The sequence below is a fragment of the Electrophorus electricus genome, chromosome 16 (genome assembly GCF_041902795.1).
Source record: "Electrophorus electricus isolate QZ-2024a chromosome 16, ASM4190279v1, whole genome shotgun sequence".
Classification (NCBI taxonomy): Eukaryota; Metazoa; Chordata; class Actinopteri; order Gymnotiformes; family Gymnotidae; genus Electrophorus; species Electrophorus electricus.
In genome coordinates this window covers 13,281,074-13,306,252 of record NC_137512.1, presented here as the reverse complement: position 1 = coordinate 13,306,252, position 25,179 = coordinate 13,281,074, and the positions used below count along the sequence as shown (strand labels likewise).

At 37.9% G+C, this 25,179-nt stretch overlaps 1 protein-coding gene across 2 annotated transcripts in view; it reads right to left on the bottom strand.

Moving 5' to 3' along the window:
* The window catches only part of frmpd3 (FERM and PDZ domain containing 3), an 83,997-nt gene that overhangs the window by 22,269 nt on the left and 36,549 nt on the right, over window positions 1-25,179 (bottom strand). For both annotated transcript variants that reach the window (XM_027004892.3, XM_027004896.3), the window contains exon 3: window positions 356-468. In XM_027004892.3, coding sequence (XP_026860693.3) covers window positions 356-396 — 41 coding nt within the window. In that variant the 5' untranslated portion in view covers window positions 397-468. The remainder of the gene's footprint in view (window positions 1-355; window positions 469-25,179) is intronic.

Sequence of the window (25,179 nt, the reverse complement as noted above, 5' to 3'; positions counted from 1 at the left end):
AGAAACGTTTAGATTATCCTTTTAATCTATACCATGGATTAAAAAAAGTCTCCATTGGAATTGCCTTTTTAGTCCAAAATAGACTTAACTTTACATACTACCATCAAGAATACATTACATCCCATTTCACAGCTGGCTTTGTATTGAGTGTAGAGGGCTTTATTTTTGCCAGTGTCTACTGCATTAGGTGGAGATTGCTTATCATGCATATTTTTTTAGAATGCTCTTTTAGAATGTTCTTCACCATTGTTAGTAGGATGTGAGAGGATTAGGTAATGCTTTTTTTCATAATCTATTACACTCCCCTCACCCTACATTACATTTGATGAAGGCTGATTGGGATTGGGCAGTGCACCTGTCGCATTCTTTTGGCTGTCCATCCTGGACCTGGGCCATGCCCTGAGAAGAGAGGGCAGGATTGGGTGATGTCTCGCTGTGACAGGATCTTTCTGTTTCACAATCATTCACCTGAAGAGGAGGAGAGTGAAGAGAGGAGGTGAATATCTTTCATAAAGAGGTTTATTTCTAAGTTGGTAGTCAGATGAGCTCACACAGGTTACTGACCAGTTGCCATTATGCAGGGTCATTGTAATTGTGAGTCAACTTGTAGAGCACTCCAAAGCTTAGTGTCTCATTGACAAATAATTATGTTCCCTATTAATCCATGCATACTTGTATATTTTAATGAGTGTGTTCCAATTTCATCTCACTATACCAGTTCTGTACAAGGCAAATGTGGTGAGATCTGCTGCCTTGAACTGAAAGCCCTGAAATGACCATTGCTTTTATAGAACATTCTACAATACAACTGTCAAAAAGAACTTAAATATCTTAGTAATGGTGTAACCTGTAGTCTACTGCTGCCATGATGAATGTGCTACTAAGTACTCATAACAATAAACTATAGCTATCTTAACCTTAGTGCTTCATTTACAGAGACAGAAATCTTTAGGTGTAGTACCAAAAAGAAATGTTTTTGGCGCAGAATGAGTAGATTATGTTTATTTTTTCCTCTTAAAATTAAAATGTACTTTTAATTACTATCACAACAACAATCAGCATGACATTAAGAAAACAAATAATTTAATTAATGAAAAACAAAGCACATGTTTCTTGGATACAGAGTTTCTCAACTTCTCACTCAAAGTATTGGGCCATTCTGAAAAAACAAAAGACTTGAGATGACTAACATATTGTAAAGTCAACTAAATAAATGGCACATTTATCATCATATCCTAGTAAGATCTGTTGTTTATAATTACATTCCAGAGCTTAATCAACTTAATCAAGTCCATGTGTTGTGGTCTCAAAGTACTGCTCATAATCCCCAAGTTTCCTTTAGATGAATGCTGAAAGTAACCTGTCTGTAATGATATCTTTCAGACAATCATAGCACTGTGCTGTATGTTTAAAAAGAAACACTTTGCTGCTGACTCAAGCTTGGTGTATCAAGTGGAAACTAAATTTAAGGTGTGCCATCATCCATTTCACAGCTTCTAAATGCTTCTCAAGCCTTGTAGAAGGTTATTGACCTACTGAAGATCCCAAGTAAATATCTCCAAAAAGGAGAGAATTCTCGAGTTATTTCTCCATCCACTGCAATTATTCACCAAATCTTTCATCTGATAGGGTAGGACAGTTATTCAACCCCATAAAGCTTGACTTCAAATTGTTTACAAAAGCAATTAAGACCACATTTAGCCCATTTTGACAACTCCACATTTGAAAGGTTATAAAAGTAAAGCTTTGTATATTGTGTGGCATAAGAAACAACAGTCAGTTATATAATCAGGTGTACTATACATATCAATTCAAACATTCTTAGTCTGTGAACAAAACAGCCTTTCTCAGCAGAGGCTCTGAACAAATGATTTAGACTACTCATAATGAGATTGGCGGTCTGCAACAAAAAGGATGAAGTTGGACACTGTCAGTTGGAGGATGTATGTGCTCCTCGACCAGATAAACAACATTTCTACCACAGGGCTGACACCTTTGCAGCCGAGGAGACATAGGAATGCTATCAAGAAACCCCATCCCAAGGGCACTGCTGAGCCAGACTGTTTCCATGGCTACAGCTGCTCAGGCTTGACAGGGAGTGAGGTATGATGAAATGACCATGGCAAGCGATGCATTCAGTCCCCCCTAGCAGACTCCAAGACTACAGCCCAAGCAGTATGGTTTGGCCTGCTGTAACAGCAAAATATGAATCTTAATGTCTCTGACCTTTCAACCACTTCCCCACTCCTGTAGTTGTCAATCTGGGGTTGAGCTGAAACAGCCGCTTTAGCAAGCATGAGTAAAGGATGACACTAAGAGGTCTCTTTAGTGTCTAATGTTGCTGTCTCCTTCTTTGAGGTTTGAAAGCTCACCAAATCTCCCCAAGATTTTTAAATCCACAGAAATCTTTTTGCAAGCTGTTTAGGTTTCTCTCCACATAGTTTTGCATGGATCTTGTTAAACCTTTTGCAACCCATCCAGCATCTGTTGTGTTTTCATATTATCTATGTATCATTCATTACAAATCTGTTGCTTCCTAAAACTTTACAGATTCCAGACAGATTCATCAAGCTGAAATATCTTTGCAAAATCCTTCCATGTTCAGCCCACAAAGGACAATTAAAAACACTCATCGTGTATCTCATCACGTGTATAGTGTAGTGGGTAACAATGCTGCCTCTCCTATGGGGCACTGAGGTTCAATCCGAGTCTAGACAACTGCTCTATACTATACCAATAAGAATATTTGGGCCTAATGCAACACTACTATGTACAAAGAATGTTTGCATTGATGTGTATAGTATGCCTGTAAATGGATGTTAGACTCAGCCCATGACAGAAAGGCAATATTATTTCTTTACCCTGTTCCTGAAAGTCAAATACCAACATTAAAGACTGAACTTTAAAAGAATACTGAGACAGTTGGCATATTATTACTGATTTTCTGTCACTTCTGATATTCCTATATGTGTGCACTTTTATATATATATATATATATTCAAAATGTTTTAATTTTTAACATTTTTAAAGCTTGGTTAATGAAGATGTATTTTTCCCATTAAGCATGGACAAAGTAATTAAATAAATACAGTACCAATTGCCAATCTGATTTTAACCTAAAAGCTTTAAGTTTATTTTCCAGTCCACATTATATTTGGTTCCAGCTGCTCTGTAAAACATATGAACCATTTTATCAGAGTTCCATAATCCTTGGTACCATTTGTTTTGGGAGCTAGAAAGATTTAAAAATGTCCAAAATGTACTTGAGAACTTGTCTTTTGAAATTACAGTCAGTTACCTATAGATTGTCTTGCTGAAACTTCTTTCCCAACTGACTCAATTCATCAGTTGACATTTAAAATAGCTTTAATGTGCATGAATGAATCAAATGAATCTCATTCTTTATTATGATTAAGGGATTTGCCTTTAACATTTCTGCATCATTCTCAGCAAATCCATAAATCCTGTTATAATCATAGATAAGGATGCATAACCACTAATATCTCCAGAGGGACAGACATTTTGTTGTGGATCATTGTGCACACATACAAGAAATATATCATTATATATGTTACGATAAGATTGTAAGGAAGAAGCTACTTGTTCCCAACTAATTTCTGGTGGCTGTGTTTAACCCTGCATGAAATAGGTCAGCATTCTTGTAAAAGCTTTGCAAGCTGTGTTACAACAGCATGTAGCATCATTAAATGTGCCTCCACTCAACAGAATCCCCTCTTTCTAAAGGAATTGCTTTGCTTTTTTGTGACCCACTGCAATCTATCAATGGTCCAAACTGTGTGTTTTATTCCCAGTTGGACAGCGATGGAGTTTGAATTTAGGATGGTTTCTTCTGGGTTCTCGCTATCTGTTGAGGACAGATCCCTATCTTGGGCTGAAATTGGAATCTGATCACTGAACCCTTGTGAATAATGGGCTGCTTCATTTTCAATGCCTAGAAAGGTAATTGCAGTTCATTTTACATTGCTTTCAACACAAAAAAACACAACAAATCCTCCTTCTACAAAGGTCTTGCTGTCTCTTTGCCACCATTCAGTGAGGTGTGTTCAAAACAAGCTAATTTCACTGACCCTTAACAGAACTCTTATGTGACAGCACCATGGTAACAGTACTATGATGCATGCCTTTCATGTGCAGTGGCAATGAGAGTCACTTTTTGTGGTAGGTGATGTTGTAAGGTTGCATGAATGAGAAGCAAGAATGTCCAAAGATCCATTTGCCTGGCTCCTGCGAGAAGATGGCAGTGCTTGGCATTCATCACTGTGCAGCACAAATTGCTCTGCTGTCACTGCAGGATGCTGTCTATTTAGCAGTCTGAAAATGGGTCCTGCTCACTGTGAGATGTGGCAGCTCAAAACCTCTGGCTGATGTTTTAACATAGAGAAGTATCATTTAACTCCAAATTGCACAACTCTTGATGATGTTTGCCAAAGGGAACAATACTGATCAAGTTAAGCCCACTGTCACACTCTGGCCCCCTACAATGGAAAAGAGAATTATTCTGGAGAAGAAAAAAAAGATTCTTGTACCAATAGCCAAGAGCTTCACTGTGCTTCTGAGCAGAAGTTATTTCCTTTTTTGACTGCTTATAAGATATACAGTGTATAGTGTACATACATACAAACTTAGTTTGGCAGTAGTAAAACTAGTTTAACTGTATTTAAAACATGACAAATGACTCAGAGAAGTTACTGGTTTGTTAAAAGACCAAATGCAGACAAACTTCTTGGTGACATGGCTGTATTTTTAGTGTAGTTAAGCCTGTTTTGCCATGTAGCCTTTACTGTAGTTAGCCACCTTTCTTTGATGAATAACTTTAATGTAGTTGAGCTACATTTTTTTAGAGTAACATTCAACTTACTTAGCACCGAATATAACACTGGTCTTGAGTGTAATATATTGTAGCTCATTCATTGTATCACAAATCATTAATATTCTAATGCATTTCCTAGTCTTAGTCCTGCTGTACTTTTGCCCTGAACCATTCATTTTTTTCTTGAACACCTACTGCAATACTTTCAGTTATCAAGTCTTTCACGGGTATAATGAGGTGTGAGACAGCTGGGTAAATAAATTGTATAGTCCAATACTCTTATTGAAAATACCTTTGATATTGTCAAACACTGAAATGATGTTAAGCATGCCTTGTTTTTAATCTATTCATTTTGCTGGTGTTTTTTTGCCCAAAGCATTTATCATTAACGAACTGCAGACTGAAATTTGATGTCTCAACATGAAAAAGTAGAAGCATTCAACTGGTATCAATCCATGGCTACAAATCATATCCAAGTTCTCTCACCACAAGTTCAGTAGTACTTCACTAGTACAGCAAAATTGAAAATGGCAGTGCAGTGAGAACTGTTTAAGGTTGAAAAATGGGAATTAATTTAGGTAAAGAGTAACCCAATATGACATGCATCATTTGTCAACACACCACCCATCTTTGTTGAAATGCATTTCTTGAGACTGAAATTTAGTAGAAAGAAAAGCAGTGTTCTATGCTAACAACAGTGTAATATTGTCACTCCAGTTGATGGTTCTGTTCTAAGTATTTGACCATATTTATATATTTATGTATATAAGTGCCTATGTTTGTATAAGTTAGAGTAGACCTGATAAGACTGCACTGCTGGACATGCTGTATTAGCGCATTAGTCTAAGGCATGTATTCATTAGCAACTGTGGGCACCATTTATCAAATATTGCTCAGTGTGAGGAGTTAGCCAGTGGTGTAGTGCTCATCGAGGAGGCAGCAGCAGTGTACTGGGGCCTAGAGGTCATCTGTTTATAATGAACAAATCAATTAAGGACAACAAAACAGAGAAGGCAATACAACCTCTAGATTGCTACAACTAGCTCCATCTTCATCCCTCCAGAATCTTCCCTACAATTATTTAAAATTTTAATTTATACAGCACTTCAAACAGTGTGTTTTCCAACATAGCGTTATGTTCAGTTAGTAAGCATACGCGACACATTTATTTGCCATGTCAGCAGGTATGATAATTTTTTTAAAAAGGGGAAGACCATACAATAATGCCCTAATATCCCTTCATAATATACTCTATATATAATAGACATATTGGTGACCCTGTATTTTGTTAGCAGTCTTTTTTGAAAAATATTTGATTTTATTTCTTAGATTTCATGCAGTCATGGTCTGCCATAGTTGTATTGTAGCAACAGTATGCTATAAAAATTTATTTAGTTTAACTATGCTGACTAACACAGTATGTTAGCAATGTAACATAACAATGCCCAAAAAAAATGCAGATAAATAAACTCCTAAATATGGTTCATAGAACAAAAATATTAATGTGGGATGCATGGCTTAAACAGAAGCATACTGCTGAATGTATGCACAAGCATTTTCTCCAAGAATATTAACACCTGCAATACTTTGTGTATGAATATGCAACAAATGCAGTAGAATCACATTTCATTAGGTAAGGTGTAAATAGTTGAGCTAAAATTCAGTGTAAAAATTAGGCTTTCAACTGTCTTTGAAGTGAAATGCTTTGCTTCTTGATGTTTTAAGGACCTTGTGATGACCTTCTCTTCTGGGTTCTTTTGAACATCTGACTAAATTACAGAACATCTATCTTAATTGTCCCAGTTCTTGAAGTTAAAACTTTTTTTTTTTGCACTCTTTGCAAAGGAGGCTGTCTAATGTTAAAACAAGCGAGAGCTTGAGATACATTTCCACTTTTTAGGGAAACATTGAGCAGTTGTAACGTGTGGAAGGTTGAGGGCGAACACACGTGCGTAGTACTATCGCCTCCGACATGCGAGTGCGAGTGAGCAGAATCAAAAGCAGAGGAAGCCATAAACTATAGACAGAACAGTGTAAACGAACGACAAGTTTAATAACAAACACAATATAGAACAAAATCAAGGAACAAACAAAAGAATAACATGCTTATCAGGTTGAGGATGAACACTAAATTAGGGAACTAAATACAAAGAAAGACAAACGGGAAAACAACGAAGCGTAAAACGAAGACAAGCGGGGGGGGGGGGGGAACCAAGGGGAATACACAGGACCAGGTTACTTTAGCTAGACTAAAAGATAATAGAGACAAACACAGGTAACATTACTAAAAGGAAAGCCAGACAACACTATTGTATATGAAAATGAGAAAAGAAACCTACACAGAAACGAAGCAACGCGACGCGAAAAGATAACTAAGACTGGCGAATATGAATAGGGAAAGCAACGTAGACGAGAGAACAGAATACACCTAGCGAACTTTAAACTGGGAAGGTAACATAGACAGAGAGAGGGAGTATTTCGGTAGGGAGAACAGAGCTACAATTAAAAAAAAACGAACAGGGAAGGCAAATCAACCTGGGTCGCAGTGATTGAGAGAGTAATTAAACAAGGGGCGAAGAGGAAAAAAAAAGCACAGTGCAACGTCACGCGAGACCCAGGCAAATGGAGAAAATGACCAGCAAACACGAGACGTATGAGCAAGATTTAAATAGGAACAGTGAATGACAAACGAGGAACAACTGGAGCAAAATGGGAAGATACAGGGAACCATGGGAACAGACGATGATGGGAAAACACGGAAGTGGTTAGGTATCCAGGAAAACGGGGAAGCTCCGGTCCGTGAGCGTGACAGCAGTAAAGTATCTCTTCCAATTTTCCTCTAAAGAAAATCAGTTTGAAATTCCATATAAAACCCAATAAATGCCCAAACACCAGTTTATTTCAAATTCCTGTTTTCTTATGCAAAGCAATTTTTGTCTAATAATTTGAATGCCTTTTAAAGTAATTTAAAATTTTGATCTGCATGAGTTTTCTTTGAATATCAGATCGAGTATGAATTTCTCCTTCCTGCTTACTAATGGATATGACCATTTTGAGAAATACCAATTTGCCCCTGTCCTTTACACATAATGTGTTAGACTTCCTGCCAAGTGTCTAGTACTCTGACTCATCCAGGCATTATTAATGCAATTACATTTCGCTATGACCTTCGATAAGAAAATTAATCCAGTGACTCACTGCAAGCACTCCAATATTGCACCAATCGGCTACAGCAGACCTTCCACACAACCTGCACAAAATTTAGTCTGTCTGCATCATTTATTTTCTCATAGTGCAGTATGATGTTGAGTATACAGTTGCTGTATACAGTTGCTGTACGATGGCAATATGCACTGAGTGGCAGCATGAAATGTCATCATCGTGTTGAGTGTTGCCTCGCCTGTCAGTTTTTGGTTATACCTGAGCATTTATGCAACTTGCCTGCATTCTAAATAAACACTTCTCACCTCTCATGTTATGGCCCATTATTTGTATAATTGAGTCTTAAGGTTTTCAAGACCTCCCAGTGGTCTTGGCTAGGGATGATATGTGCATGTAACAAATGCCAGTCTTGTTTTTTTCTTTCACTGATTACCTGATTAAATGTGCGGCCAGTGAGGTAGACAATCACAGTAATGTGTTCTAATATCTTTGCTTTCCATTACTTTTGAATTGCTTCCATTAGGCATATAAATTGTTGGCTGCTTTCCATCCAAAAACCTCATTTTTCAGAAACTGCCTGTAATAAGATTATTCTCTTGGTAAATGAAATAGAGTAGTGACTTTTATGTAGTTCTGAATGCCTAGTTGTATTCTTTTACTTCCCAGTGCTGGTCACATCTTACTTTCTCATGTCTCAGTATCCTGACCCATTTTATAATATATATTATTGCTTTAATCCACATTAAAATGAAAAGACCTCTGTATATGGAATGACTCAAGACTATATTAAATCTTACCTAAGACTATATGCTGTTCATATACTGCATTTGCTTGTGATGCATTTACTTGGGACATAGCTAGAAAACTGAAAAGGCATTGATCTGTCCAGCAAGTATATATATATATATATATCTGTTCATTAAAAGAAATTTCATTTCCTTATAATAATACAGTACAAGTAAACACTCATATCTGGAGAATTTGTCAACTACAATGCAGGGTAAGCCAGGAGGTTTTGTTTTTTAAAATCCACCCAGGAAGTCCATGTTATTTGGAATAATTGTGCTACTGGTTGCCTTGGATTGTATGAACCCCAACTGTTTGTTGAAAAGCTAGCAATCTACTGAAGGAAGGTGATGCCGTGTATTCCAAAACCTCTTTAGGTATTTGATGGGCATGGAAATGTGTATGTAATGACAGCTTTACCAGCTTCTGTCAGTCACTCATTTTGCTAGGTATTCTTGCGAGGACAGAGCATCGATTCACATTTCATGATGAACATAATAGTGATGAGCAAGTCAACAGAATAGTTTCCACCTGCTGTCTTTCTGTGTGCATGAGTGTCCCTGAGAGAGTAACCTCATTTCCTGTATTTAGTTTAATTTTTTTTCTTGCTAAAGTGCTATATGTGCCATGAATTGCCATTATCTGTCACAAATACTCATGGAAGGTTTTGACTGCCTTAGATTCTTCCATTTTCATAGCACTGTTTTGAAGGTGCAAGAAAGGTGTTTTTGAAATTGTCCACAAGTCGCTCTTTTTCAGTGTAGCTTTCAGCCTCTCTGTGCAGGGGCAGGTCAGTGTACCAGTTGCTCTAAGCTTGTGGAGTTTTCCTCTGATATTCATGTAACATTCTTATAAAAAGATTGAATTTTTCATGTTCAGTACAGAAAGTACTTTTACCAAAACTCAGCCTTGAGGAATACCTACAGAACAAGCATAAAGTCCTTTGGGGTTCATGCTGAAGTTGATGAAAGGTGTGTACAAAGCAAACAATGTTAACACCCAGCTCAGGGACATCAACAACAGACTGTGAATTGGAGGGAGTGTCCAGAGGAATGATCATGGACAGGGTGGGTCAGAACATGTTTGCTTTCTGTATGTCACTGACCTTGACACTGAAACAAGGAGACAAGTTTAAGAAATATTGCTCATCAGTGTAACATTAGGCATTATGCCATTCTGCTATAAAATGCAATATTTATGGTACTTTTGGGAAGTTTAGGGATGGAGTTTGTCATAGATGTAAATAACGACCCATGATACTGGCTAAACATGCTGTTGAATCCCTTACTCCCTCTGTATATATCCTTTGTCCAGTTTGGACAGTAAATAAGATAAAACTGACAAAGGTTCTCTGTGCTTTAACATTGTCCAATTTAGACACAAAATATGGGCATATTGATGTGGCTTTGTGTGTGTGTGTGGCAGAAACTGACAGAATTTGCTTTAAAGGCGTCAGTGAAATGTAGTTTAACCCACCTGACCCAGGTCATAAATGGGACGGCAAGCATTGTCTCCTTCTGAGGATATAGGTGGTACCAGAGCCCAAAGATTCTGTTTTATTATAGTCCACCTAACTCAGAGAAGAAGAGGCACTTTATTGGGTTAGGAGTGCCTCAGCACTAGTAATTCACATAAAAATGACAGATGGGCATTGATTAATCACCCAAAAGTGTGAAGATACAGTAGCCGCCCGGTATTAGAATACTGTTGAGAGAAGCATTGCTCTCTGTGGTTTATCTCTGCAGCAGAATCATGTATAACTGATGAAGCAGAAAATTAAATGCAGAATTGACACATATGAGCTCTTTATCTGTTACAGTTTATCAGTTTGTCAGCAAGAATGCTTTTCCAGAACACAGGGAAGCATTGGTTTGGGGTGGGGGATGAAGCAAAGTGCTGAAGATCAGAAACAAAAGGATGCACACCGGGGTTGAGGGAACCCCCAAAAATGCACCATCACTGGCAGGTTTCCCCATAGCAGAATACCCCAGTCGATTGCCAGCTTGCTTTGAGTCCAGTAGCTTTGTGTGATAGCATTACAAAGCATCGGTGGAGAAGTGATTGCAGCGACACGGGACCCTGGCCAACCTGGCTTCTTAACATCAGGAGAGGTTGACACAGTCTGACAGTCTTCTGCCTGTCAGCTTGGCTCAGGGCTCTCTTCATTGGCGTGGGGAGGGGGATGTGTTAGGGACTTCAAGCTGGCATGACGGCCATTCTTCATGATATGTGGCAGACTCCACTGTCAGCCCCCGTCGCGCCTGACTGGCAGCGATTCTCGGGCTGACTGACTGTGAGACTCACTCATCCTGCTGAGCTCTGAGGCCGAAGTTTATAAGGTTACTCTCCGAAGACATGTTTCCGATAGAGAGTACACTGTACTCAAATTGGCTGCCGCTTCTCATTGGTGTGTGTTTGTAAAAGCTGATATCTGTCTGTAAAGCATCCTTGAGTCTGAGAAAGGTGCTATACAAATGTAAATAATGGGATAAGGCGATGCAAGGTAACTCAGAACGGTTAGGTTTGTTCAAAAATACTGCATTGTTTGTAACAGTCTTTATTAAACAATATTATTATTAAAAACAGTCCTCTATAATCTATACCAATTATAGTAATAAGTGATAATAAACAAACTAATAAATAAGTATAGTAATACAATAATATATTTTTTTGAAGTTCTAGGGAGAAGATGAAGCTGTTGATGCTCTAGTGAAGTTAAATCTTGTCATGTACATTCCTGCATGGAAGATGGTCCTGCAACAATAGCTACATCTCCTTCAAACTTTACGTCTTGGTCATTAAGGCTAGCCTAGTGTATCATATGTAGTGCCTCATTTAATTTTAGGTCAACATTGAGTGTGTAATACCCAGTTATAGCTTAAAGGAGGAATACTCTCTTAAACATGCACCAGCCTAATGCAATATTAGTTATTAAATTAGTTTATCATCTCAGATTTAAATGGCATGTTGCTGCTTACTACAGTGATTTTTTTAAAAATCATAATGATATACAGTTTTTGATGATTTGGCTATTTACTCTAGCCCAATGGAATTTACCTGGCGTTGAGAACACACATTATTTTATACTGTGAAAGAGCTAGTATTTTGTGGTATAAAGCTAGCATGTGTAAGGTAAGTTTCTATGTGACCTACACTGTAGTGTAATTTCATTTTGTTTCCCCAGTGCATGACATAGCACTACATGATCTGGGTGCCACTCTGCATTTCCCAGCTTTTGGCGTGTAGTTCAGACCTGGATGAGCTCCGAAGGTGCATGGCATAATAGCACGGCGTTGGAAGGCAATGTATGGCCTTTTTCTGCAGCCTTATCCAGGCTGTGTGTTTTCTGCCCACGTGCTGCGAATACCAAGTGCCTGGGCCTGCCAGAGTGCAATTATCTGGCAGGCTGCACATACGTGCTTGCGGGAGTGGCGCCGGCCCAATCTCCACCCCAACTCCCCCCACCCCCATCCACCCTCACATCCCATGCACACGCTCACAGGTCCACATGTGCCGGCACTAATGAAGGTGAGGGTTTGCAAGGCACAGGCACGGCGCAGTATCTTATTAGCATGTTTAACTTGGAAAACAGAGAAGTGCGAGGCAATTGGAATCACACTGCACCATTGAGGCTCAGGGACATAAGATGCATCTCTTTGATTTCACTGGCGGGAGAGTTAGAAAGACAAAGATTAAAAAAAAAAAAAAGTTTTGATTGCTCAGTATTTTTATCCATGTGTGTGCCAAATGCTGCAAAGACCAGAACCTCTTTAAACTGTCCAAGAAATAGAATCTAAATTATTTATTCTAATATTAACATGCAGACTGATACCAGAGTTTCAACTGAAACATCTGCAAAAAACCTGAATACTAACTCATTTATATATTTACACTAAATTTTTAATATTTCGTTTATTGCATCTTTGATAATAAAAGTGTATCTTGACATTAAAGGCTCCACTGCATGGGGTGTGATTTCAAGCTTTAAGAGTACTGAAGTATTATTGACCAACTGAATACCTTAGAACCATGGGCAAGTTCAGCTGTTGCTCAGCTCATAATGCTAAATGCAAAAAAGCAAGAGGTGAATACCCCACATTACAGTAATGTTACATACTTCTCATGTCTCAAATTTATAGCTTTGTATTTTATTTGTTGTTGTGGTGATAACAGCAACTAAAATCTTAACTGAGCCCTTCTTCCGCTTTACTAAGATTAGTCAATGAGACATGCAGATTAGTACCCCCTTTCTGAGTACATTTCTAACAGTGACAACCCCTGTCTACCTTGTCCTCCACAAACATCTCACACATCAGAAATGTCTGACCTTGAAAGGTATCGGTATGGTGTAATATTCAACAGGTAAACAACACACCCATACTTCAAGGTCTTCAAACCATAACAAAATACTAAGCAAATACATATTTCCCCCTACTCTATACTTTCTCCTCATTAATATAGTAACTTCTTATTCTCATATCCATCGTAAACCCTTAAATCACATTCAGCCTAATATTCAGTGTTTCTGCGTGGATATTATCTCATTATCCACACCAGAGCTGATAAGCAGTGCCTGGAGGAGGAAAGTAAAAAACAAAAAAGAAAGAACTGAACTGTTCATCAGATCTCTCGTTATACTCATAATGATTGTAGAGATGGTCCTGGGGCTTTCCACTGCTGTTTCATACACGTGCCGTCTGAGCCTCCTATGTCAGGAAATGAGTGACTACTTGGCTGCCCTCACTACTTTAATACATTTGATGCACCTGAGGCACAGGATTAGATTATATGCACATGTTCCTCACTAGGCAGGCCCTGCAGACCAAATGAAATCCCCTGAGATATACTCTGTTACTCAAATAATAATAATTTTAAAAGTTTATATAAAATACTCCTACTTTATGACTACCTCTACTATTAATACTCCTACTACTATTACTATCGATTATATTAAAAAAAAAAAACTCTCTAAAACAATGTAAGTAAAACAACATAATACAGCTTCACTACCGCAATGAAAACTAGCAACACATGTTTTTTTGCCCATAAATGCATAAAAATATGTTATTGACATTTGCAGGCAGGGCACATTTGTTTTCCACTAGGCCCTTGCTTAGGTTTTGAGGATGGGACTAAGGCATACTACCAGTGATGCTAAGAGCCTTGGTGACTAGTTTTTCAGTTTGCATGCTTTTTTCTCTCCTCTCATCTTGTTTATTATAGCAACCAAACAGTGTACAGAGTATGCCAAATATGGTGTGCAATGCATCGTAATGACAAATGTTACATGCTAGGGATAGAAAACAACATTTTAAATATACAACAGTAATGAAAAGGTAACATGAATGTATGTTGACCCACTTGTTATTAGCTATTTCAATTCAACATTGTAACACAATCCCCAAAATCTACTAACATATGTGCAAGTCAACATAAAGTGTGAGAATAAAGTGTTTGATATTTAATGCATAAGTCTGAGCTACATGGATCCAGTTTTTTCAGTTTCTCAGGGTAATAAACTGCATATGGACAATCTTGAATTGCCTCTCTGTAAACTGATTGGAACTGAGATTAAGGCTAGAAGGAGATAGGCTAGAATAAGATCCCATGTCGTTAGAAATCACCATGTTAATTTCCCATCTAATTCTGGATCATACAATCAATCAATCTATCATATATATATATATATATATATATATATATATATATATATATATATTATCATATATATATATATATATATATATATATATATATATATATATATATATATATATATATATAAAATCTCAAGTCTAACATTTTAAGGTATCTTATCATTGTGTAGACTGAGAAAGCACTGAATAATAATGCTTTTTAATATTTTCCTCAATGCATTTCCACAAGTTTCCTTCCCGGAGATAACAGGCAGGTGAAAGTGAAGGATGTCATTTAAATGCCATAAATGTAAATGTTGGACTGCCTGCATATGTCTAACAACAGACATTCTACTTCTTTGGTGAACCATTGTTTGATGGTTTTTAAATTAATTATGCCATGTGATGCCCTTTTTGAGAGGCATGATCATTTCTAAAATGTGTAGAATTCTAGGAAAAATTTTAACTATGCTCACTCTGCCTAACAAACATAAAAAAGGTATTCCCAGTGCTGCAAATAATTTTAAATTTTTATAATGAGTGGAGGAATATTATTCTTAAACAAGATGTTTAGAGAAGGTGATATCCAGATAGAAGATAACCCTAACCAAGATATAACAACCCAGTGGGGTTCCAAGTGAATGGCAGCGAGTTCCCTGGATTGCTCTCTAGTGGCCATTGCTACAAATTTTAAAACGTTTACATAATATTCTGCAAAGACTCTTAAATTTGTAATTAGATCGATCAATCAAGGTAAGGTGTTAAGTCTAATAGTCAGCATAAAGTGATCCATTGACAGAGACATGAATATCAGGGTCAGTGTAAAGTGATCTGTTAACAGCAAATGTGACGCGGGGAGGCTTAGCAGGATGCGAAGTGGAGCGGTGATACGCACAACGACGTTTATGTCTAGACACAGAAGCCAACGTAGCTCTTCGACCATCAGGGGATCAAACACTGACCATACTAATGTTTACACAACGGACTTATATACGCTCACTTTAACAACACAACGAGAAGCAGGTGTGAAGCACATGGGGGCGTGGCCACACGGACGAACACACACACACACACACACACACACACACACACAAGTAGACGTCTGGGGGGAGGGGCCGTACAGTGACAGCAAAACTATGAATATCAGGGTAAAATCTAAGTGTTTTAGAATTGTTTATTAATAATACTGGCGATTAAAGATGCGGATGGACCTTGCTAATCGGATCTGATTGTTGGCTATTGGTGACAATGTAAGCAATGGGGTTCCTATACAATACCTGGATCCACAGGTTTTCCTGAAACTCAAAATGATTTAACAGATTAAACGTGTACATTCCATCCAACCAAAAACCGTATCTGCATCTAATCCAAGTAAAATTATATCTTCTTAGGTGATTTAAGCATATTGTATGACATTAAGTAAACATCTAACATTGTTCAAGGATTATGCTGAGCAGTATGTCTTTAAGTCAGCGAGCTAGGATTTTTGTTAAAACCATAGCGTCTATGGGCATTAGGTTCTATATGAAGCTAGATCTTCTGGATTTTCTCCCTTTTCAGGATGATATTAGACAATCTTAGGGACAATGGCAGAATACCTTTAATTAATGCATCTTTGTACATGCAAAGAAATCGAGTTTTAACCAGAAATTATCCAGAAATGTCAGTGGATCTCTGTCACTCAAATGACACCATGCATGTTAATAGTTGATAAGTCTATAGAATAAAAAAGAGAGAATGTTAGGTTAAATGCATGACTTAAATTTATTTGCATTTCTTTAGTCATTTCTGTAATTTACACTATATATATATATATATATATATATATATATATATATATATATATATATATATATATATATATAATGAAATTACATGAAAATTTGAAAATTAGGAAAATCAGAACATTATTCCCCACACATACCTCCATCTGAGCAAGCAAAAGGCAATTATAAACTCTACAGACACTTTAACATAGGAATGGAAACATAAGCTTCCACATACATACATTTGCTATTGTAATCAGTTTTATTATGCTTTGGCTTCTGGACTGATCAAAACATCCAGGCTGCAGTATTAGAAGATGGGACATGTAGCCATGTAGTTCTTCTAGAATTACTAATGACATTGTTGACTTTACCAGAAGGTAAGGCTTTTTTATATATATATACACACACACACACACACACACACACACACACACACACACACACACACACACACACACACACACACACACACTCACATATATGCAGCATGTTTTTGCTACCTGTTTTTATTTATTTTTAAATGTTTCTCACTAGCTTTGATCAGTGTTTTTGAGATGCAAAGTTATGGGATCACTTTCTCTCAGGATCTCAAACCTTTATTCCTGTGGGCTGGGATTGGCTCACTCAACCACCCTCAACCTTCTCCCTGACTGCATGCCCTTATGTGCAGACAGAGCCTAATGGGCACCTGCTTTATGCTACTCCATATTAAGTGTCAGTGGCTTTCTGCTGTTCTGCTGTCAGACTGCAGAGGACTGACTGACTGCGCAAGTGTGTAAGAATGTTGCTAGATGTACCATTTGAAACTGAATAACAGACATGTCTCACTTAGACAAGCAAAGCAAGCCAAACACATCTCACAGGCTCGGTCCATGCAGCACCCACTTGCAAGTCCTTGCTCATTAAAGACCAATGATTTCATGAGTACTCATTTAAATCAATTTAAATAGAGTGGGCAGCCTTCAGTTGTGTATCTGGCATCATTCCAAGTGTTTTTTTATTTTCAAGTATTTTTAGTGGAAATTCGTGTCTGTGGAAATTAATAGCAGACTGGCCTTGAAGAATGAAATAGGAGGAATATGGCATATGAGTCTGAACAAAGAGATCTGAATTCTTAATTAGGAAACATTATGAGACATCAGCTATCACCAGCAATACTACACCTTCCAACATCAGACACTGTTCTAGACAGAGGAAAGCTTATTTCACGCATCAGAGAATATCTCTGTTTCACACAGTCAATTCACTTTATTGCATTTGAAATGTTGCCTGTCATCATCAATACCAGTCCAAAGGTTAGAAACACTTGATAGAATATATGTTTTTCATAATCTAAGGCTACATTGTGATTGTGAACATTGCACTTTCCATAAACAAATCTTGGCAGTAGAATAGGTTGTGCTGAAAAGCTTTGCAACTTTAAATGTAACACTGTCATAGGTTGCCACCTTTCTGCCCTGCTAGATCTGCAGTAGTCAAGTGTATGTGCTATTATTGTGAAATAGAAGCATCTAGGAGCAACTTCTTCTTATCTATGTCATGGTAGACTTGTTTCATCACTCTGTTACCAGGAGTGAGTTACATTAGTCAAGACTGGAGATGACAATATACTGAACAAGAAGCTGAGTTGCTACCCTAGACAGAAAGCTAACCAAGTCAAATTTGTGTCTTGAGGTGAGAATGTCAGCTGATCACAGTTATACCAAGAGTTCTTGCATTACCACAGACATACTTCAAAATAATAATTATTAATTGATTAGCCCAGGTGAAGATTTTAGGTATAGGACTAACACCAGTAATTTCATCTGCTTTCCATGGTCTGTATAATCTCTCTGGTGATAGGTTAGGTCTGACACTGCCATTCTGCCAACCAGAAAGCTGACTTCTTTTCAGCCCTAGCCTCTTTTTGCAACCTCCAATTTCTAGTACTGTCTTACACTTGAATTACTTCTGAGAATCTTCTGTCTTATGCCTTCTCTCACTTGCCACAGAGGAATGGCAGGGAAAGCAGCACAGGTCTGCTTCTGTTTCTGATGTGTCGCTTCACATCCCTTGCTCATTCCTATCTTAATATTTCATCATTTAGCTTCCATGCAGCTGTGTCCTTTTCTACTAAACTTCACATTATTGTAGTTTACTTCTCCACTGTTAATCTTGGTAACTTCATAGAAGAACTGAAGATCCTTATGAGTCCTTTCCCAATGGTTAATCTCATGGTTAGTTAGACTGGTTTCAGTCTCCTAGGAGACTTCAGACAAATTAGAATATCATCTAGAAAAACCTCATCTCAGTGCCATCATCTTTTGAGTTGACTAACTCAAAAAGCAACATACTGGACTTCAGGCCTGTCCCAGAACTTGACTTGACCTCTTTTCCCTACTCAGATCACCATTTTATCCCCTGCCCTTCCATCAAGATACCCACATCTAAGTCCACTTCTAACATAACTGTTGTGACATCATCCTTCATGTCAGACCCACTCAAGTTTCATGCTCTTTTCTAAAGACAAAAGTATTTATCTAAAGTTTTTTTTTTTTTTTTTTTTTACAACAGCCATTGGCATAAAGCAGCTCTATGGATGTCTGAGTCTAAGCACCCAATGAATAACAGTGGCAAGAAAAAAACTCACTAAGAACTTGAGGAAGAAACCTTGAGAGGAACCAAGACTCAAGTGGGAACCCAGCATCTTCTGGTTGACACCAGACACCACAACAGAAACAAAATAAGCAATAAAGTACAATTATCCAAAAAAGCTAGTCCATGCATTTATTACTTCAAGATTGGACTACTGTAATGCCATAATATCTGGCTGTACCAATAAGTGCCTAAACAATCTAGTTCAAAATGCAGCAGCCAGAGTTCTTACTAGAATTAGAAAATTTGATCACATCATTCCTATCATAGATACTTTACATTGGCTCCAAGTAAAATTTCATATTGATTATAAAATACTTCTAATAACCTACAAAGCACCAATGGTTTTGTCCCACAGTATCTTAGAGAACTCTTAGCGCATCATGATCCACCACGTCTGCTTAAATCAAAAGGTGTAGGCTCTTTACTAGTCCTGAGAATAAGAAAATCTACTACAGGAGGCAGAGCCTTTTCCTATAAAGCTCCCACATTATGGAATAACCTTCCTGTAAATGTATGAGATTCAGACACAGACTCAATATTTAAAGCTAGGCTGAAAACCTACAGTCAGGCATTTTATTAAATACTTCCCATCTTAGGTAAAGGTTTAGATCTGGGGGTCCATGGGCATTGAGAGTTATGGTAAAAAGGGATGTTATGATGCTGTCACTTCACCTCTCTTTTGTCACTCAAGTTTATTGACTGAGCGCAGCGGAGTGCTGATGTTCCAGGGTGCCCTCATGCCTGTGTTTCATTCTGGCTCTTTCCTTTTAGGTGTACTGCCATAGCTAGATCTGCCAGAGTCCATCATTGCACATTATAGTTCCCTAATTTACACACCCTTGTACCTAGACATGCCTAATCTACTCTCTCTTTCTGCCAAGGTTCACCTACCACCTGATATCATGATGTTACCGAGCCTTTTCCCTTCTCAGTTGCCATGGCTACTCTAACTGCCCTGATGTCCCCTCCTGTAACCCACCACACCTACACCCTAGCCAACTTCTTTTCTCTATACTCATTCTCTAGAAAATATCCACCACAGTATTATACCACCAACAATGGCCTGATCCATTGATACAAGGCAGGATGGATCCATGCTTATGTGTTCTTTAAGCCAATTTCTGATCCCATGATCCAAATCTTGCAGCAGAAATTGAGACTCATCAGACTAGGCAACATTTTTCCAGTCTTCTATTGTCCAATTTCTGAGTGACTGTGTGAATAGTACTCTCAGTTGCCAGTTTTAAGATGGCAGGAGTGACACCTGGTGTGGTCTTCTGCTGCTGTAGCCCATCTGCTTCAAGGTTCATACATGTTGTGCATTCAGAGGTGTTCTTCTGCACACCCCAGATGTCCTGTGACCTCTTGCATCAAAAAAGCATTTTCACCACAGAACCACTGCTCACTGGATATTTTCTATTTTTTTGGACCATTCTCTGTAAACCCTAGAGATGGCTGTGTGTAAAAAAGTAGATCTGCAGTTTCACCAGCTCATCTAGCACCAACAACCATGCCACATTCAAAAACCTAAATCACCATTCTACCCCATTTTGATGCTCAGTTTAAATTTAAGCAGGTCACCATGACCAAGTCTGCATGCCTAAATGTATTGAATTGCTGCCATGATATATGCTGATTAGATATTTGTGTTAAAGAGCATACGAACAGAATTGTACTTAATTAAGTGGCCAGTGGGTGTAAATCCATGCAATCATCTCAGCCAGTGTCCTACAAAGTGATATGCAGCAGAAAATGCAGAGTAAAAACAGCATATAGTCAGTTACATATAGGGAACAGAAAACCTCTTCAAAATAGCTTGTTTTTAACTGCATGCTTTGAAATTAGCTTTCTGAACAGATAACCCATGGCATAGAAGTCAAAATCATTAGCACAAAGTTCACCAGCAGTGAGGGCAAAACACCTAATTGTCACGGAACGCTCACCTCCCGCGAGTCACATGGTTCGGCCCGCCACGTGCAGTGGGAGGACTGTCTTGTTTGTAACCACACCTGCACCTCGTTTGTCTATATGTATATAAACCCATGTTAAAGTGTGCAGGGTGTTGGTTATTGTCGGCATAATGTCTAGGTGTAACGCGGTTCTGTTAGTTGTATTCTTGTGTATCATGTTTGTTTAGTGTTAACCGTTTCATGTTTCTTGTTTGTGATAAGTGTGAGTGCCTTTATGTCTTTAAATGTTAATAAATGTTCGTCCCAGTTGAAGGAGTCTGTGCGTCCTGCCTCGCGCCCTGCGGCACTCGGGCCACCGTGCGTTACACTAATGTCTCATCCAGCAAGCATACTAGAAGCCTAGAAGCTTCTATCCATTGGATAAGCAATCTGTCTGCCTTCCTACCTGCCTGCTTGCCTGTAATAAAATGTCATGCTGCCAGTCACTATAAGCATCCAAGTTTCATGTTTGGCCAGCCATCTGATTATCTCATACATTCTTGTTATGTCAGTTGTCAGGGAAGGTATGCAGCATTAAAATCTATCCACTTTGGCTTCTCAGCTATTCACTGAAGGCTTCTAGCAAAAATTGACACAATTACATTCAACACTTACTTTATTAGCACCACCTAACCCACACCAACACTCACTGCTCACTATACTAGAAATATTTTTTGAAAAACTTAGTAGATATATAGAAACTATAGGCCTTCTGATGCCATACATAATTTTTCAATCACACTCTAATCTGTTCTTTACTGGACATTTTCAACACAACAGTGACACTGACAATCTCAGGCACCGCTGGGTTACTGATGTTTTTATGTGTCAGTGTCACTGATGAGTTCAGGATGGTCTGCTATTTTAAATTATGCAGCCAACTGCATTTCTGTATTCTGCAACACATGATTCTTACACAAAACTTTCCTACCCAACAACCAGACTTAAACAAAAAGTGCAAGTCATTAATTCATTGCCTGCAACCTATTTTGGGGTAAGCATTAAATATTTTGGGGGTGGAAAAATCATACATAAATCATATCACAGAAAATACTGATAGGACCTAAATCACATGTGATATATCTTAATTGAAACACCCTGGAATCTGTTTACCGTTATTCACATGATCGAGGTTTCGCTGCTTAAAGCACGTTTACTCTTTGAATAATTAATTTCTCAGAACATCTGTTGTAACTGATGCAAAACCACAACTGCATTTGTATGAATTTGTTTTGTTGTACTTGCAAAAATATGGAAATGAAATCATGGGCTCACATTACCCCCAAGGCTAATCCAGTGCCTGTCTGGAAGACAAACACTAGAGTCTGTACAATACTCCAGTGGACTTTCTGCCAAATGCATTTATGCCCAAGGATCACTTCCTGCTGCAGAGAACCTATCCTGCATAAGTCAATGTGTCATTGGACAAGACTACTATTTGCTATCAGTGAAACTGTTTTGTTTTCACTGGGTTTTATTTAAGTGAAGTTTATTTTTTTTATCATATATAATTCAGAAAATAGCTTCAATAATGTTGATGTTGATGAGCAAGCCACAGGCTACAGTGTCAAGAAGAAAAGGTAAATATGCATAATTTGCCCTAGTCTTTAGATATGGAAATCATATAAACAAAATTGTTTGCTGAATATATGCATATTCAACAAAATTTAAATTTGCTATATTTGAGCAGTGTATGAGTGAAATATAATGAAAATATATAAAATCTATTTTATTTGTTTCAAATCTGTCTTTTGTTCTCTCTTACGCATACAAACATATATACACACAGTTCAGCATATTCCTTTATCTAGAATACCAAGTTGTGTAGCTCCCAAGATGAGGCTCGAATAGGCAGATTGAGCTACTGTTGGACTGCATGTGCCCTTAGGTCTGAGTTTACTTCCTACACACAACCCAATTTGCTCATGACAGCACTTTCTTTAGAGACAAGAAAAAAGAACCGTAGAAAAACTGTCTTGGGCAGTGTCTTTAGCAAACTGCTCTTGAAAGCAAGTAAGTGATTTTCCTAGTAAAAATCATATTTTTCTCCCTGCCTTTTATTTAAACAGATGGGGGATGGGATGTATTAGAACTCAGAGGGTTCAAATTTTCTGTTATTTGACTTCGACTGATGAAATAGTTCTCAGCAATACACACTTTTCTGTTTTCCCTCTTGAAGGATTTGATAATTATCTAATGAATCACTTGTGCTAGAGTAATAAAAGAACAGCAGTATGCTGTACATGGGGTAACCAGGGTGGGAAGGTCTTGTGAAGCTATCAGAAATAGCTTATGGCCAAAGATAACTATGCTGCAAGGGTATATGGAACAGTGCTCAACTATGAACATAGTCATTTACATGCATCTCTTTGTCATGCATCTCACTCTTTCATCATCCACAAATCCCCCAGTCAGCTATTTGTGATTGCTGATGCAAACAGCACATGGAAAACGGTCTTCATGGGACAGTATGTCAATTTTAATCTACAGAGGCATTTTTATGATGCTCCATTGCAGCAATTGAGTAAATCTGTCAGATGCTAGCATGCTTTGATCCATCACAAAAATGTTTTCAGCAATGACTTGGCCTGTAATTGCTAGCACTTTTCCTGTGGTGCTCATGTTAACACTACAACTTATCTTTGAAGCAGAGGTGTTTTAAGGATGCAGGAGAAGCAGCTGTCTCAGTGAAATATATTTTTCTCCCTGTAAATAGTGAGGAAAATAGTGAGATCATGAGAGAAAGTGAGTGTGTGTGTACATTTTTTCAGACAGTGTATTGATTTAAAAAGCTACACACACAGGCTCCCTGTAGTGGAATGTTGTCTGTGGTGGTAGAATTGTGTTCAGTTATCTGACCTTTTGCCTGACTTTTAAACTCCTTTTCCTACCTAAGTTTAAATGAGAACAGGGGTTAGAATGGGCCAGAGAAACTTTGAGCAGAGCCCCAACTGAGCTGACATACACATGTAGTGGAAGCTGCAGCCCACTCCTGCAATTAAATCTAAGGTACCCCAACACCCCTCACAGAAAGTCTCCCTATCAAGATGCTCCGGTCACTGCCCTGTGGAACGACCAGACCCTCACTCCTGGGAAAGCTCATCACACCCACTCTGAGTGGCTTTGTTTTAGAATACCAGAACACCTTTGACTCTGCTAAAAGGGTACTCCCTTCCCTTATCAGGTCTCTACACCACTCTGTAAGGAAGGTTTATTACCCCGCCAGGACACATGGCCCAAACTTTATGACCCCAGCCCTGGCTTGGGGGGCAACGAAGTCATAAAGCATCTAAGGTGGAATTTAGAGATGACTTCACAACCTGAAATACATAAATCAGGAAAAGCCTATAAAGACCATATTCTTGAAGCAATACTGGAATTTAATGATCACGTATAGAATATAATTTTTAATTGTTGTTTTCCTCTTTAACAAGGTTCGGAATTTCGGTATAATGTACGGACAGTAGATCCATGGCGCCCTTCAGTGACTATAACAGACTTCCCATCTGGACTTGTTAACCATGCATTGCCAACAATGCATTTATATATATATATATATATATATATATATATATATATATATATATATATATATATATATATATATATGCTCAATATGCTCAATTTGGTATGAAGTCTAACTAAGCTATCTATTCCTGAACTGCTGAACTGTTATGAAATCCACTTTGTCTGGTTATTTCAGTCAATCATGAAACCATTATATCCATGCCTTAACCCTATTATTCTAGTGTTTACATATTAGCATTTATACATGTATTACTTAGTGATTACCTCCTTTCACAACAGATCGAGGAAGATTATTTGCATTGTTAATGCTATTATAGTAACATACATGTGTAGCAATCATGCTCTCTAGCTACCTTTTCTATGCTCTCTTATATGCTCCTCTATCTCTCTCAACAACCAACTCTGTTTTTAAGTTGTGTGTTTCTTGGAAAATGTTACTTATCATAACATCTGCACTAAATCTGCATCTAAATATGTGGACCAAATGGCTCGGGTGAATTAAAGTAACTCATCCCACTTGTTATAGTTTAAAACGTCACACTTATAAACATCAATGCTCAGGAACAAAGAGTCAAGAATAAGGAGTATTTAGGTGGTTAAACGTGAGAAAAGTTGGATCCAGAAAAGAAGTTACAACCTCTTGCGAGAATAATGAAGTACTTAGCATAGTGTCTTATTCTACGTTCGTTTTATATCTAGTGTGTTAGTCTGGCTTAAACCGTTTAATTTGTTTTCCATTATTCCCTCAAGGTAGTCGAATTTTTGTTTTGCATCGTTGGTAAAATTGGAATTGATCCTGTTTGGCCAACAGCAAATTAGTACTAAGTAGCCAACCTTAGATTTCTACAAACTATGTCTAGGATGCACTCATCTCGGGGTGT